Raw genomic sequence first — 17,643 nt, 5'->3', positions numbered from 1 at the left:
CGCCGCTAGTCAACAGGTGGCCGCGCGCGCTGCCACCCGGCTGCGTCGTCACTCGTGACCCAGGCTACGCTTCCGGGCGCGGAGGACGGGGGCGTGGTCACGCGGAAGCCCGCCCCTCCCCCCTCGGGGGCGGCAGCCGACGCCGGGCTGCGCTCGGGACGGTCAAAGCCGAGCCCACGCTCCCGCCGCCGTCCCCGCCGTCCCCGCCGGCTTCCCGCCCAGGCCGGCCACCCGCCTCGCGCGGGCCCCGCCCGGCAGCCACGACACAGGACGCCCCGTCAGCGACTCGCCCGCGCCTGCGCCTGCGCGGCGTGCGGCGGAAGGGGCGGGCCGAACGAGAGGAGTGGGCGGAAGGGGCGGCGCGGCGCCGGGGCGGCGCGGCCTCGGCAGGGTGAGTGTGGGACCCCGTGCGCGCGGAGTCAGGGCCGCCGCGTCCTCCGCCCGGGGTCGGCCCCGCCGTCGGGGGCGCCCCCTGGAGGCCCGCGGGGGGCAGCGGAGCAGGACGTGACGGGGTGCGTGCGGAGGAAGGGCTGGGTGGGCTGGCGCGGACACCCGCTCTGGGGACGTTGCAGCCCGCTCTGGGGTAGCGTTCGGGGCGGTGTCCGGGTGGCCGAAGGCCGCGGGGACAGCGCCCGCAGACCCGCGCTGCACGGGGGGCGCGCCAGCCTCCATAGGCCGGGTGTCACTGCGGGGAGAGGCCGCCGGAGCCGTGAGGAATAGCGTTTCTTGCTGTCTGCAGCCTTTCTTAAAGAGTGTGGCCCGTGCGTGCACTTTGGAGAACAAAAGGAGACTAAGAAATGGCTAAGCTGGCGGAAAACCAATTTCCGGGAGAAACGAAACGAAGTATAATACGTTTAGGGAAATCGTATTTTTAAAAGGCTTGTTCGTGCGAGACGGGGGCGGCGCACGCCTTTAATCCCAGCACTCAGGAGGCAGAGGCTGGCGGATCTCTGTGAGTTCGAGACCAGCCTGGTCTACAAGAGCGAGTTCAAGGACAGCCTCCAAAACAACACAGAGAAACCCTGTCTCGATTCCTCCCACCCCCAAGAAAAAGGACGATTCGTTTCCAATTAGGAGAAAATATAAACATGACGTTATGTAACCATGAGTAGTGCAAATCGGTGCTTTCAAAATTTGAAGATGTCACAATTTATTTGAAATGGGTGGAGATAGCGGATACAGCTAGTGAATTACTGAAAATCGCCCCAGCTGATTGGTGTCTTGTGGGCAAAGCACTTGATCTTCTTGTGTCTAAGAAAGGTGTTGTAAAAATTGCTTTTAAATCCTCATTGTCACGAGATCAGATTTTCTACAACACAAAACAAATGCCTGTGTTTCTATGTGATCCCCTTGGTTTCAGTGTGATTGGCGTCCAACTGAGATAGCATGTTCCCACCGTGTCCCCTAAGTTAGTATCCAGAAGAGTTGCAGTTACAGAGAGGAAACGATTCACAAAGCCAGGTCGTCAGAAGAGGTCTTAAGAAATCGGGAATTTAAGCAGAGGAGGAGAAACGTCATAGAAGAGGAAAGACCTGTGGGTCAGATCTGGAAGTTGGGAAAGCAGGTGGCAGGTTTGGAAGACAGTCTCCTTGGAGGAGGTTTGGAACGAGATTGTAGGGAAAAGGGTTCAGCGGCCATGACGCCAGGTACGTGCGCACTGTTGCACTGTGTTCCCAGGACGGCAGCTGTCAAACAGCAGGCTTCAGAACACGAGGAGAGGCCCCACCCTCACAGTTTCTGATTTACAAAGCCTGGAGCATTGTAAAGGAGGATTCCCCTTTCTCACTAGGCACTCCTGGTCTGGTCTGGGGAATTGCTGTCCTAGGAGGTGGAGGAATTTGAAGAGAGTAGAAAGCCCACATTTACTTAGCAAGATGAGTCCAGGGGGACTGGAGAAGGATGAAGAACAGAGCAGAGTTTCTTAAATCGGCAAGTACTTGGTGCCAGGCCCGCAGCAGACCTCTTACATTTTGCGCAGGAAGAACGGAGACTGTAAGAGAGTGCTGGGTTACTAGAGCTAACCCTTCACACTGCAGATCTGAACCAGGGCCAGAGCAGAAGAATGACCACACACTGGCGAGAGGCTCCCAACACAGACTGACCCCGGAGTAGACATTGGGACGTGCCAGTCTTCTGGAGACAGTGGAGGAAAGTGGGCAGGGAACTTCAGAGGGGATCACATAGAAACATACTGAATAGTGTGTGGCACATGTCACATGTGGCACATGTCAGTGGCCCGCTTAAACCTTGCCTGAGAGTTGCTTCCTTAAGAAAGTCGGTCCACCCTACAAAAACGTCCTAAAGTCATTTGAAAGAGAGGTGAAGTTTTGCGGAGGGGTGGAGGTGATGAGCAGGTTAGTAGCATCTGACAGCTCAGCTCACTTGGGGGGAACTGTGTGGCCTGTGTGCCACAGCACAGACACTGACCTAGTATATTAAGTTTGTAATGCCTTTTCTTGCCATGGGAGTTACTGAAATTAAGAATATTCACTTGATCAGTACCAAGGCAAATATCTCCTCAGATCCTGCTTTTGAGCAAACTCCTAATAGAAAACAAAACAGGTGTATACCAGACTTTAAACAGAAAAATACATATTTACAAGTATCCTGTGTCAAAATATCAATTAGCAGTCAGTGTAATGCAGTCGTGGACTCAAGGAAAATTATTGCATGTGTTCTTTGATTCCGCGAACCGTAAGCTATGGATGCAAAGATAACCATGGTCATAGAAGCCTGCAGTGGTGGTAGCTCATGTATGTGAATGCTTGGCCTATAGGGAGTGACACCATTAGGGGGTGTGGCCTGGGAGGAAATGAGTCACTGTGGGGACAGGCTTTGAGGTCACATGCTCAGGCTGTGTTCAGTGTGGCACACAGTCTCCTGCTGCTGCCTGAGAACCAAGATGTAGACCTCTCAGCTCCTTCTCCAGCACCACGTCTGCCTGAACACAAACATGTCCCACCATGACTACAATGAACTGAACCTCTGGGCTGTAAGCCGGCCCAGTTACATGTTTTCTTTATAAGAATTGCTATGGTCATGGTGTCTCATCACAGCAATAGGAACCCTAAGACGACTGTCATCTTAAAGCGACCGCAGTGCGTTGTGATGAGGGTGTCAGAGAGGATTGAGGTCAGGAGGAGTGAACTAAAAGCATCAGGACAGCAATCGGTTGGAGCTCTGTAGAGGACACACAAGCTGATTCATGGAAGTGGAAGAGGATTTTGTGAGATGATGAGGAAGAGGCCATGTGACGTAGAAAGAATATGTGGGTGACGGCCACCCTGTGTAAAAGAGTGTAGCCTTCTCTGGGATCTTTGTGCAGATTGGAACGATTATAGCAGGTGAGTAAAAGTTGAGGAGAGAATGGAGTGAGTTGGAGAGCATGGTAAAAGGATTCACAAAGGCATATATGATATTTACGTAACGACTGTCAGTAATCATGCCTGACCCACGTGTCAGTGCATTCCAAGATCTAGCACAGTGACCTGTAGCTTCTCCGTAGGTTTTTATTGAATGAATGGCATGTTTGTAGGAAAAATGTCATTTTTACTGTTTGTTCAGGTAAGGCAGGGGAGCCTGAGAATGTTTGAGGAGGGTATCGTGAGCTTGAGATGCATGACAGTGGGGAGGATGGGTAGGTAACGGGAGAGAGGTGGCTGTGGTAGACTGCAGTCTTCAAACTTCACACTTCACCATTGCAGTGGGCATTCGAAAACCAGAAGAGGCATGCTAGAGTGTATCACATGTGAAAGGGCCGACTGTTACTGGGTGACATTTGTGTTATTGGGTGCATGTGTATTGTAAATATATTCCTTCTTATGGCATACAGGGCCTGAAGCCCATTACATTAGAGAGATGTGGAGGATGAGGAAGAAATAATAAATAGACAAATCATTTTTGAAGCAAGTAGATGGGAACTCAAAATGTTACTATCCATGTGAGCCCTCTGTCAGGGCGGGCGTGTTCAATGTTTGTTTCTGCAACAGCAGTTTATTTTGGTTCAGTTTTGTCCCTGTTGGCCATGGTGGCACAGCATATTTTGGTAAATGCCTGTTGCAGAGAAGCTGCCTGCCCCATGGAGACAGGAATGAAAGGGGTGGGATTCACATAGCCATTTGAAGGTACTCCCATGCACAGCTTCCATGTGGGATTCACATAGCCATTTGAAGGCACTCCCATGCACAGCTTCCATGTGGGATTCACATAGCCATTTGAAGGCACTCCCATGCACAGCTTCCATGTGGGATTCACATAGCCATTTGAAGGCACTCCCATGCACAGCTTCCCAAGGCTCTGCTGCCCCTAAAGCACCGAGGGCTTAGAACCAAGCTTCTTACATACAGATCTTTAGTACTTTTACTCTCCAGTCACAGCAGGAAGTGATGACTTAACCCACTTCAGTGTTTGTGCCTACTTAGTATTTTTCATTGTATATTAAAACGCTGACTTCCTGGCTTGTTAGCTATGACAGTACTTTGAAGTAAGCAAGTGAATGCTGGAAATGCTGCAGAATTCTGTGCTTTGGCAGTGCTTAGCTTACAAATTGTAGGATGAAGCTCTCCTGTCAGAAGTCGTGACAGTTAATTGAAGTTTGATGATGATTGGTCACATTCTTTGATTTCTGTCCTTTAGAAAGTAGGCCAGGATGAGCAAGGGAGAAGCCCGTTTCATCTCTACGTGTATCGTTTTCCCAGCATAGTGGACAGATGCTGCTAGAATTCAACAGCCACAAACTTACTTCTCAGTTCTGCCTGTGATATGTGCATTAAAGGTGGAAACTCGTTCATTCAGCCAAATTATATTTGCCTTTAAAACCAGTTTAATTAACAGTTTATATAAGTTACAGATTTATTGGGTGTGACTTTTCTATAAAATGAAAGAATGTCTTAAAATGTTTAAAATTTAGTCTGTTCTGTAGCACATTATTGGGAATTCATGCTGACTTTCTAATTTTGACAAAAGCGGATAAACAGTTTAAACAGTGACTAGCCAGATGTAACCATGTCACTGTCAAATGTAAAGGCTATTATAATTTCTCTTAAGGTCCCACCATACAGATCTGTGTTTATGAAATGACAGCACTAGTTGTGAGCCTTGGTCAGTCTACCTCATGGTGCTGAGCCTCCTCACCTATATATACAACAGGATCTCCTTTGCTGTAGGATTATTGCATAGGTTAGTTAGGAAAGTACATGCAAGAGCCTCATACATACTACACATGAAGTGAATCAGTGCTGTTGGTGTCTGTTATCCACATAGAGGTGGGGTACAAACAAACAAAAACATCCCCCAGAAACAGCCTGGTAAGTGTCAATAGAGTCTGGGTAATTTTTTTAGTCTATTGGGGCGTGTAAAAATGGTACCATTCTTAGTCCTTGTGTTTCACATAAAGGACTTTAAGATCTATGGGCATTGAAGAATAGCCTGTACAACAAGCCAACAAATCGTAAGCCTATCAGATAATTAGATGGGCTTTCTTAGAAAGATTGCAGGAAATTGTTAGAGGACATTGCATATATGACATACTCAGTTAATAAAAATGTTATCTTAAAATTGTTTTAGGAAACTACTGTAATGTGAGCTTTCTGTCCTGACTGGTCCCATGGCCCTTGAGGCCCAAATAAACACACAGACACTACATTAACTATAAAGTTGTTGGCCAATGACTAGGGCTTCTTATTGGCTAGCTCTGTTTTAATTATTAACATATTTCTATTAATCTATGTATTGCCACGAGGCTGTGGCTTACCTGGTAATGCCTCAGCATGTTGTTACTCCTTTGGCAGCATTGTGGCTGTCAGGGCCTGCCTACCTTTCCCAGAATTCTCCTCATCTCCTAGCCTCACCTATCTTCCTGCCTCATTGGACTAACAGTGTTTTATTTATCAACCAATAAGAGAAACACATACAGAAGGACATCCTCCATCAAACAACTTTTTTATATGCTAAAGGAAGCTATCCTATTTCACTAGACAGTTTTTATTCACATGTTTCCATTTGGTCAAATTCTTGTCATGGGTTTCGTTCCTTCCATATTTAAATTCTTCTTTGGAGATTTGTTAGATGCCAAGGATGTTGTGATGGAAACCAGGGTGCTTGGAAGAACAGAGTGCGTTTTGTAGGATTCTCTGAGATTTTATTGTTGGTCAGACTCTTCCCATAGCATAGTCAGTCAATGGAGAACAGGTTGGGTTCCATTGATAGTCTAAAAGAACAGTTTTGAAAATGTGCCATGTGCCAGGCACTACCCTAGAGCCTAAGGAAGTAAAGGTTAGATACTGCCTTCTGTGGAAGGATTTCCAGCTCAAGTCAAAGCAACAAATACTGTGTTATAGACGGAACAAAAAGTTGCAGAGCACTGACTCGCACAGCTAACTGCCTGGGAAGGTTGGGGGAAAGGTGTCTCAGAGGCTGTGCTGCTTCAACTCAGGAGACGCCTGTCAGTCAAAACAGTCTGTGGCAAAATAGACACAGTAGTGGGCTGTGGACAGCACGTTTCAGAGTGTGGTTGTACTTTAGTCTCTGTATGATTCTGATAAAACTGTGCGTAGAAGCATAGCTACAACACTAACCGCCCTTTTTACCTTTCATGTAATTCTTTTAGCTAGCTTCTCTTTTAGAAGATATGCTAATTTTATGTCTAATTTGAAGTTGACATGCACATATATTGAATGTAACACTGAAGGTTACAATAAATAGTAAAAGACTCATCAAGTTGATTCCTGGGTTAGGAAAAGATCTAAATGAGGAATGGAGAGGTCGCAGGTTATGGCAAAGATAATTAAATCATGAGTGGTTATTAGACATTTCTCATTTAGAAATCTAAATTCTAATCTTTAAAAAAGATTTTGTGGTTGCTATAGCAACTGTATTAGTTTTCTGTTGGTGTTACTGTAGCAATTATCACACTCTTAGTGCCTTAAAGAAAACACAGATTTATTTTCTTAATAATTAATTTGTGGGAGAGGGTGCACATGCCTAGCCCAGCATGTGGAAGTCAGAGAGCAACTTAGTGGAGTTGATTCTCTTCATTCACCTTTTTGTTTCTGGGGCTCATACTCAGGTGACCAGGCTTGCATGGAAAGTGCCTTTACCTGCTGAACTCTTATGCTGGCCCCACAAATTTGTTGTCTTAGAGTTTGCTTGGTCAAAGTAGGCTAAAGTTAAGGTGCTGGTGATACTTTATTCCATCCTCGTCACAGAGAAATCTGCCTCCTGGACATTTTTCTTTTCAGCCTCTCCAGTCAATCTTCATTGGTTGGCTTTGGTCCTCTTACTCCTTTCTCAAAGCCAGCAAGTGCACACTGAGTTGGCATGCCATCCGGATGTTCTTTTTTTCAGCCTCCCTCCTTATGTCAGAGTGCCTTGGTGAGTCCACGGAGTCAACCTGGGTTAAGTAGACTAGTCTTTTTATCTTTAACTTAGCTGACTAGCACCCTGACTTCATTAGTGTATTTCAGCTCCCCTCTGCAAAGTATTAGTCACAGAGTTGAGGAAGTCAGGGACAGGAACACTGTCAAAGATGCCACATTATACACTATAACAGCATGCTGCTTTCAAAATCATAAAAATGTGGCCTGCCAAACAACATGGAAGCACCATGGTGATCCTAATGTGTATACGTTTTACTTTTAAAAATGTTATCTACCTCTTCTATCTCTAGTCAGTTTTAAAATAAACTCATGGATTTAAACAACATCCAAACATTGGTGATACCCAAATTATGCCTCAGGTCTGATTTCGATTCCTAAGACTGAAAGATAGCTGTCTGCTCAGTTAATATCCAAATGGGTCTTCTTAAAAATTAAATCTGGGGCCAGGCAGTGATGGTGCACACCTCTAATCCCAGCACCCAGGAAGCAGAGACGGGCAGATGCTCTATGAGTCTGATGCCAGCCTGGTCTACAGAGCGAGTTCTAGGATAGCCAGAGCTACACAGAGAAACTCTGATTACATCTGGGTCTGAGGAGATGGCTCAATAAATAAAGCACTTGTTGTCCAAGTATGAGGACTGGCCAGGTCCTCAGCCCCACTAAATGCCTTTCAGGCATGGTGACAAACTACTAATCTCAGTGCTCAGAAGGCAGACAGAGGGACCCTTAAGCTAGCTAACTAAACTAGCCAAATCACTGAACAACAAATTCAAGGGAGAGTTGCTACCTCAGGATACAAGGTGGAGAGAAATTAAGGAAAACGTCTGACAGCAGCCATAGCCTCCATACACATGTGACATATGCATGCCTTGTCATACACAGACACACACACACACACACACACACTGTGTGTCCCCCAACACACAATAAAAATAAAAAAATAAAAATGAATTCATTTTTTGGATGCATCACCCCTCAACTCCTGGTTAGACTTCAAACCTCACCTCCAGTCTTAGCTTTCTGTGGCTAGGATAGACCTTATTCCTAGGTCTTAGCTTTGTTTCCCATCCCACATCTTGTATAAAATCAACTCCTTCAGAATTCCTATGGAATTTGACTCTTCATCACCTCCATTTGGTCCAAGCCATCATCTCCCATCGGTACAATTACAATAATTTCCTCACTTGTTTTCTCGTCTCTGTTCTTACATCCCACTCCCCACTTCCTACTTTTGAATTTTACTTGAAATAGCCAGAGATCCTTTTAAAAATTATGTGTGACAAGTTCTTTGTGCTGGCTTCACATCTCATGCAAAGTTAGTTACTCATCTGTCTGTAAAGCTCTGTAATCAACTCGTCTTTGTCTCTCTTGAACTTTCCCTGGCTCATTCAGATCTAGCCACACTGACTGACAGACAGACAGACAGACAGACAGACAGACTGGGTTTCCCCTAAGAACATATCGGCAGCTACCTTGGTTGTTGTTGCTGCAATCCCAGTGCTAGACTAGTGCATGGCACACAGTAAATGCTGAGACATTTGGTGACAGAAAGCTTTATAATCCTCTTGGTTTGGGGTTTCCCCTGTCCATGCCAATGTACTTGGGCTTGTTTCATAACTAGAGGTAGTCATGGTAAGACTTACTAATACAAGAAGGGCATATATGTAAATAGTTCGAATTTGTCTTTAGACTGAATATGACATCTTGTCATAGGATGGTGGGTCTACATTTGATAGTAAGAATGTTCTGTGACATGAGGGTATTTTATTTTTCCCTCTATTCTCTGGCCTCTCTTCATTGCAACTGAAATTCTTACTCATTTTGAAAGATGGACTGTTTTGGATATCTATTTCCTAATGCAGAAATATTAAGATACACAAAATAGAGATGTCCTATGATATTTTATTGAGAGAGAAACCACTTTTGTGAGAAGCCAAGAAAGTCGAGAACCAAAGGTCCGCATGCTGCTTTCCGGGCTGCAACCAGAACCCAAAGAGAGAGAGAGAGTCTCCTCCCCCTAGCTCTTTTTATCTCCTGTAAGTTCTACCTACCTATGAACACACCCAAACGGGTGTGGTCAGTGCTACGGGTACGTAGACCTCTCCCTACAATTTTCCTTTTAACCACAGGACATCTCTTTTGCACTAACATACTTCATTATGAAAACAAAAATTTCAGAAAGCACCAAACGTCTTAGACTTTAATCCTGGCCCTGTGACTACAGACACTTAATTGAGACCAACTGTCATCACACTGTCTTCATGGAATCAGAGAATAAGCCAGAGTGTTTGGGGCTGGTTTATAAACTCTAAAGTACCAGGCACATGGAGAAGTAAGTTCAGGTCAGCAGCAGCTTTTCTTTGTGGTCGTTTGATCATTTTAAAGGAATTACGGCATGCCACACGTGTGAGCTTTGAGGGATCCAACAGGGACAGGAAGCTCCAGTCTGGTGTGATTTCTGTCCCTCAGTGCCCATCCAAGTCTGCTCCTCTTCTCCTCTGTTTCCTTGCTAGAGAGCCATGCTTAGGGTTCTGTCACTGGGCTCTGTGTTACCAGAGTCTCATCACTCTTGAATTCTTAAGACTGCTTCTAGTTGTATCTACTACTACTGATAATGTTGATTGTGGTGACTCTGTAGCCTCTGTCATTTCTCTATGACAATAGACAAAGGTGGTTCTTCAGGCTCAGTTTTCGTCCTGGTTCAAACCTTGCCTCCCGTCACTAGTCTGTATACCCAGGCCTTCTGCCTTCATCGACTGTCCCAGTCTTCTCTCATGTGACAAGGACTAGACCGAGTACCTACTCTGAATTTACACATTGAAGGCCTCAGCCTGGAAAACCTGCCTCATCCTTTAGCTCTTTTATCCTTCCAGACTTAGTTCTGTCATTGACTACGAAGACTTGAACTCCTAAGGAGAGTTAGCTCCTGTAATCGTGATGACTATTCACATTGTGGGGTGGTCTGTATGCTGTTTTGTTTGCATGTGTTGTGTCTTATTCTGTGGTCTTTTGAAGGCCTAGGGCTATGACATTGAAGATAATGAAGCATCCTTCCTAGGAAGGTACAGTGGGTTGAATAGGAGCCCCCATAGGGTATGTCCACGTCCGTCCTAATCTCCAACCCTGGAAAAGTGACCCTACTTGGAAAGACAATCTTTTTGTTGGGATTTTGCAAATAATTCTACTATAGTAGTTTGTTAGAACTGCTGTGATAAACTAAATAGAAGGTTAAGACTGATATCTGTGAATCAGTTACTGTTCTTATCACTGACCAAAATACCTGAAAGAAATCAGATAAGGGAGCAAAGCCTTATTTTGGCTCATGGTCTCAGAGGATTTCAGGCCATTATAGTGAGGAAAGCATGGCTTGAACAGATGGTGGGGCTCCTCATGTCACCCAGGCATACAGAATGCTGAGAATTTGGGCCAGATGCAAACAGAACTGTCACAGGTTCTCCCACAGCGAACCACCTACCAGTGGTTCTACAACTTCCTTAAACTCTCAGGAGTTAGGGGCCAACAGGAGCCTATGGGGACGGGTCAGATTTCGGCTGAACACCTAACACCATGTATTCACCATTCATGCTTCACTATTATTCTGATAACCTGTCCTGGGCCTGGGGAGCAGTGTGTGCTCAGGAATGTGGAAAGAAACACAGTTATTGCCCGTGACTTCTCAGTCCAGTGGTGCTGGTCAGTGCTGATAGGGGTTGCCCTTGAAATATGCTGACAAAAGCCTCCAAGATACAGTCTCTCTTAGCTTTAAAAGATGTCTTTATTAGTGTGGCTGTTTTGCTGGCTTGTATGTCTACACTGCTTGCTTACAGTGCTCTTGAAGGTCAAAAGAGAATGTTATATACCTGGATTAGGAGTCACAGACATGTGAGCTACCTTGTGGGTTCTGGGAATTGAACCTAGTCCTCTGAATGATCCACTGGTTCTCTCAATTGCTGCGCCATCTCTCCAGCCCCAAAATATTTATTTTTAATTACATGTGTGTGGGTATGTGCCAGTGAGTGCAGGTGCCCACCAAAGCCGGCAGAGGGCATCAGAGCCCCTGTAGCTGAAATTGCAGTAGTAATGAACTACCTGATACGGGTGTTAGGAAGCAAACTTGGATCCTTGTATGAGCAGAATGTGATCTTAACCACTGAGTCCTCTTTCTAGCCCCTACATTTTTTTGCTTTTTTTTAAAGTATGTAAAAGGTAGTGATGGATGTTTAATGTTTTATTTCTTTACACACACACACACACACACACACACACACATACACAAATGTGTCCTTTTATCAGGATATTTTCTGTGAGGGTATGTCCTTTAGAAAAGTCAGAAGCTACACACATGAAGTCTCACCAATACGACTGCCTAAACATAAGCTGAGCAAAACAGCAGTAGACATGCTGAAGTGGAGAGGGGAAGCCCACAAGGTCTTACCACATACCAAGAACTACAGGCAACTAAGGAATGCTGAGAGTGGGAGACATAGTCTTCCCCAGGGAAGAGCACAGCAGTGGGGACGAATACCAGAAGGTCAGCCCTGAGAACATACATCCAAGTAACAACATACAGACTGAGCACGTTATACTTAGGAATGAATGAATACATACATAGATATGTATATACATACGCATATACATCATACATACACACATACATACATGCCCATGCATTTGAAAGAGAACAAGGAGGAGTATATGAGAGGTTTTGCAGTGAGGAAAGGGAAGGGGAAATTATGTCATACTATAATTTCAACAATAAATTGTCCTTTTAGAATAAGACTAATTTTACCTAAATAGAAGTTAGAATACTTTTGTATTAGTCATGATTCTATAGAATAATAGAACTTATAGAACAAATGGGATAATAAATGTTATGATTTATTAGAATGGCATAGCTAATCCAACAATGGTTCCCTGTGAACAGAAGGTCCAAGAATCCGATAGTTCAGTCCATGAAGCTGGATGGCTCTGCTGGTCTTCAGTATACACTGGAGTCCTGAAGAAGTAGGCTCCGATGCCAGTGAAGGAACAGACGTACTAGGGAGGTGAGAGCCAGCTGGCAGAGGAGGAGAGAGCATCCTTCTTCCTATCCTTTATACAGGCTGCCAGCAGAAGGCGTGGCGCAGACTAGAGGTGGGTCTTCCCACCTCAAAAGTCTGGGCCAAATGCTCATCTTCCCACTTCAGATGGTTGAATTAAGAAAAATCCCTCACAGGTGTGCTCAGTCATTGGCATTTTAGTCAATTCCAGATGTAGTCAAGTTGACAGCCAAAAATAGCCATCACAACCTTCCCCAAAACAGAGAAAAGTAGTGTTGCCTTGAAGAAAAATGAGAGCAGCTCTAACTCTATGTGCCTATTAGAATGTTTATTATTAACTGAAATAAATTTCATGTCCATTGGCCTTAAAGTATCATTAGAAAAAGTACTTTGGAGCAATATAGTAACGATGTGCCACAGGGTATAGGGAAACCAACATTTACAAACAACGCAAACTCCAAACGGGGCAGGTTACACCTGTCTGCAACTCCTGGCTTACCGGGAAGGTGGTGTGTGAGCATCACAGGGCTTACCAACTGAGACAGTGACAGCAAAGACTGAGGCCGACTGCTCCAGCCTTTCACAGGACCCAAGCCATTTAACCCTTACAACCCCCGCTCTCACCTATTTTACTCCAGAGGAAATTGAAGCTCAGAATGGTGAAGTGACTTGCTCAAAGTCGTGACAGCAACAGTGAGCGGCCATGGCTCATAACTTTGTCCCATTCTGACTGAACACGCATCAGCTTTCTTTGATATAATGGGAAGTTGTGTTGAAATGCTCAGTAAATCTAGAAAGACCCTTTACCTAGTCCTGTGGAGGTTCAGACCTTAGGATGCTCACCTCCGAGGCTGGGGCGGGGCTGGGGCGGGGCTGGGAAGAGGCGTTCTCAAGAGGCGCCAGGTGCTTCTGACCTTTGAGATACACTGGTCTGGTCGCTACACGGCCTACGCGGTTTACTTCACATTAAGGCTTATTGTTGTTGATTGTGCACGTAAGCCAGATTATTCAGGGAGTCTGAGTACGGGCACACACCTAACTTGTACCTCAAGTGCTGCACTCCTAATCACTCTCCTTATGTGGAGAATGAGTAGGAGGGCAGCAGCAGAGGGAATCTTCTGAAGGAATCTTTTGTGCATGCCTCAGAATCTGGTATGTTGACCTGAAGAAATCATTAAGATGAATACAAGAAAAAAATGGCAGAAAATAGCTACTCTAATGAGGATTTGTAAATTGTGTTTTTACATTTGTTATTTGTTATTATTATTGCTATTATTATTGTGTGTGTACACACACTCATGTTCATGCCATAGCATGTATGCAGAGGTAGGAACTTTTGGAAGTCAGTTCCTTCCGTTGTGGGTCCCAGGGATAGAACGCAGGGTGCTAGGTTTATGCAGCAAGCCTGTTTAACATGGTCTTGTGTTAGTTTTATTTATAGGGCAATTTTAATGTAAATTCTATCTTACAATAAAGTAGTTTCATGTTATTCTGAATTATTTTGGGTTATTCTAACTGTGGCCAAGGAAGGAGGCCTTTCCTAAACGTTAGTGTCCTAGTTAGGTTTCTGCGGTGGTAAAACAACCATGACTTAGCAACTTAGGGAGGAGGTTTATTTGGCTCACAGGTTAAGAGTTGGTCATCAAGGGAAGTCAGAGTAGAACCTAGGCCAGTAGCTGGAATGGAGCAGAGGCCGTGGACAGCACTGCTTCCCGGTTTCCTTGGTCTTCGGCCTGGATGTCTGGAGCTAGAGTCCTGGGGGATTCCTGGAGAGTTGCTGGTCTGCAGTCGGATTAAGCCCCGAAGAAGCTGGTTCTAATACTGGCAAAGTATAGCAGCAGGTGTGGTGAACTTGCCAGTGAGAGTGAGGGCAGACAGTCAGAAGCAAAGCTTCCTTTTTCCACGTCTATGTGAGCTGCCACCAGGAAGTGTGGCCCGGATTTAGGGTGGGTCTTCCAGCTTCTAATGAACGGATTAGTAAATCTCTCACAGGCATGTCCCACAGCCTGGGTTTTTGTTGATTCCAACTGTCGTTAAGCTGACATCCAAAATTAGTTATCACATACATTATTGAGAACCCTGATTATTCATGTCTTAGAATGAAGGAGAAACAGTAGTCATTTTTGCTACTTCAATGTTTTAATTGTCTGTTGGACTCAAAACTATTTTTTTTCTTCCTTCTAGGGAGTTGGTAAATCACACTGTCAGAAAGTAGCCAGTTACAAACAAAATGAGTATTCCGGCTCTGCTGCTGCATCCTTACCAGTGGTTACTAAACAGCCTGAGGGTGCCTTCCCGGCGGCTTCACAGCATCCTTCACTCAGGGCGACACCCCGCACCCCGAGCCCCACGTGCTGCACTGTGGAAGCCCTCTGGACACCATTGTACTAAGTGGATGCTGCTGTCCGGTGGCCGGAGGAATGCGTTATGTATCCAGGCGACCTTGAGGGACCACACAGAAGGACTTTCTGATAAAGAACAAAGATTTGTGGATAAGCTTTATACGGGTTTGGTCAGCGGGCAAAGAGCTTGCTTAGCGGAGGCCATCACTCTGGTGGAGTCCACTCACTCTCGGAAGAAAGAACTGGCTCAGGTTCTTCTTCAGAGAGTCCTAGTCCACCGCCGAGAGCAGGAGCGGCTCAACCAAGGAAAGCCCCTCACGTTTCGAGTAGGTCGGTTTTCTTTTTCTGTTGTTTAGGGAAGCCAGGTGGAAATTTCTTTCCTTGAACATTCGGATACCTGTTCCTACTTTTCACATTCCTTCCTCTGCCCTCAAGGAGGGACTCTCATTGTGAGGGTACTGCGCTGGGTCTTGATAGTCTATGTGTTGTAGACAGAATAGCACACCCCCAAGGAGAAAACCCAGCATGTCAAAGTGCCTACTTACAGTAGGCCTTGAAGAGAGAAAAATGCCAATGTTTGCTTGGCAGGCCACACACACCTTCTCAGGGCCTTCTGGGTATTCTACTCTGACTGTAGTCCTGATAACCTCAAGTCTCCAGGTATTTTATCATCATCATAAATAAAAGCAAAGAGTCTACTCAGCACCTGTAAAGGCTCTTGAATTGGAAGCCTGCCACGAACGTAGCAAGGACCTAAGCCTGCCTGCCGTACACTGTGTGCACTCTTGAAGGCCGTTGAATGCCCATGTGTAGGTGCCTCTCATGCCATGCCGTGTATGTGACACACGTATTCTGTGTTATCCCACGCAGGGCTGTGCAGCACCGTGTAGACCACAGAGCAGGTCAGAAGCAGCACCGGGTTGAGCCCCGCTGACAGCTCAGGGTCTGCCCTCACCTGCCATGCCTGACGGGCTCCACATAGGGGCTTTCCTGCCTTTCTGAACACCAAGATTTTTTTTTTCAGATTTTCTTTTATTGGATATTTCCTTTAAGTTCTGAGTGAACAGAGGGAAAATGTTTGAGGAGAAAATTACCTTCTCCCTCACTAGCAGTTTCTGGGGGTAATGGATTATTTTCCAGTGGTCAGAGTGGCATAGATGGGTGGGTGGCATAGATGCCCCCTGTGATGAGAGAGGGCAGGTGCACACATTCTGCACACTGAAACTCAAGCAATGAAGTGTGTCCCAGCAGACTTGCCTTACAGGGGAGAGGCAGAGCTTCTCTGACTGCGGAAAGTGAGCTTGGTAAACATGGACTTCGGAAGTTTTTTCCTTTCGGTCTCACTGCTACTCGGGAATTAGATAAAGAGATGGATTTTCCACTGACTTCTTTAAGGCATGTTAAAATATGTCAGTGATGATTTTCATAAATTAGAGGAAACAGAAGGTAAGCTAATGTTTTATTCATCGAAACTAGTCATGGTCTGACTTCATTATCTCACTGTAGGACTGTCTGGGCCCCCTGGCGCAGGGAAATCAACCTTTATAGAATACTTTGGGAAAATGCTGACTGACAGAGGGCACAGACTGTCTGTGCTAGCCGTGGACCCGTCCTCATGCACCAGTGGTGGTGAGTATGGCTGACGTTTTTAACCGCACAGCTAGGGGGCTGCCACAGGTTAGTGAGAATTGGCAGGTAGGTGGCCTCTGACTGCCAGCTGACTTTGACCCCAGGAAAGGAACCATTTCTGTTCAGCCAAGTGAGGTAGTGTTGGCTATTCATGCCAGTTGGGAGGCAGGGATGGCTTTCTTATTAGGGCTGCTAGAGTAGTCTTGGAGTGGAGACCTCCAGCTTCCAAACTCTACTCCTAGACTATTCTGGTTGCCAGGCCTGACTCCTCCCCAGCCTGAGGAGCTCCGATAGCTAGGTCCCACCCCCAGACTTCTCTGACAGCCCTATTGGCTGTAAAGGCTGTTTCTCACCCCTCACCCCTGCTTGCTGACCAGGCCTACAGAAAAAAAAAATCCCACCAACCCCTGATCTTGCTCCAAGATCAGGCCATAACCCCTCCAATAACAGGGAACCAAGAAAGCTCCCTGTCCCCCAGACACTATATAAATCCTGTCTTCTGCTCAGTTCTCTGCTGTCTCTCCCTGAGGTTTCTCCCTCCTAAGAAATCTCTTGTGTGAGGTTTGTTGTGTCCTGTGACTGTGACTCTTGACTCCCCACTTCCGGGATACCTTTCCTATCTGACTGTGACACAGGTGGAAACTACGAGAGTTACTGGGAATGCTGAATTCTACAGAGGAGGACAGCTTGTGGATAGCTCAAGGATACGCAAGTAGGGTCGGAGGTGCTAGAAGTTAGGGCTGATCAGACGGCACACATCTCAGCCCCTTGGTGATTTTCCCAGGACCACTCACTCCTCACAGTCTGTTTTCCCAGTGGGTCTTACTTCTCAGTTTATCTTCATCGTGTTGTAGCATCTCTTCAGTTAAGCTTGATAACAAACATAAGTTGTTTGTAGCGTGTCACAGTGAAACAGAAAGCTCTTGAAGGGCCATGTACTGTTCTGCTATTCCCCTGTAGTACTCTGTAGATCACACCGCACTCACGGAGTTCACAGCTCTCTGTAGAGCACACCACAGTCACGGTGTTACAGCTCTCTATAGAGCACACCACATTCACGGTGTTACAGCTCTCTGTAGAGCACACCACAGTCACGGTGTTACAGCTCTCTGTAGAGCACACCACAGTCACGGTGTTACAGCTCTCTGTAGAGCACACCACAGTCACGGTGTTACAGCTCTCTGTAGAGCACACCACAGTCACGGTGTTACAGCTCTCTGTAGAGCACACCACAGTCACGGTGTTACAGCTCTCTGT

General features: G+C 46.0%; 1 protein-coding gene across 5 annotated transcripts in view; it reads left to right on the top strand.

Annotated features, from left to right (window-relative positions):
• Positions 1–124: 124 nt before the first annotated feature.
• The window catches only part of Mmaa (metabolism of cobalamin associated A), a 28,613-nt gene continuing 11,094 nt past the window's right edge, over positions 125–17,643 (top strand). Inside the window, exons 1-3 of one of the 5 annotated variants that reach the window (XM_040734830.1) lie at positions 125–391; positions 14,600–15,087; positions 16,264–16,386. In XM_040734830.1, the coding sequence (XP_040590764.1) occupies positions 14,646–15,087; positions 16,264–16,386 (565 nt within the window). In that variant the 5' untranslated portion in view covers positions 125–391; positions 14,600–14,645. Of the gene's footprint in view, positions 513–2,887; positions 3,345–14,599; positions 15,088–16,263; positions 16,387–17,643 lie in introns of those variants that run through there. The other 4 variants (XM_040734829.1, XM_005077732.4, XM_013118883.3 and 1 more) reach the window with 4 other exon arrangements.

Source organism: Mesocricetus auratus, unplaced genomic scaffold (genome assembly GCF_017639785.1).
Source record: "Mesocricetus auratus isolate SY011 unplaced genomic scaffold, BCM_Maur_2.0 Super-Scaffold_100041, whole genome shotgun sequence".
NCBI classification, from domain to species: Eukaryota; Metazoa; Chordata; class Mammalia; order Rodentia; family Cricetidae; genus Mesocricetus; species Mesocricetus auratus.
This window is presented reverse-complemented; position numbering and strand designations above follow the sequence as displayed.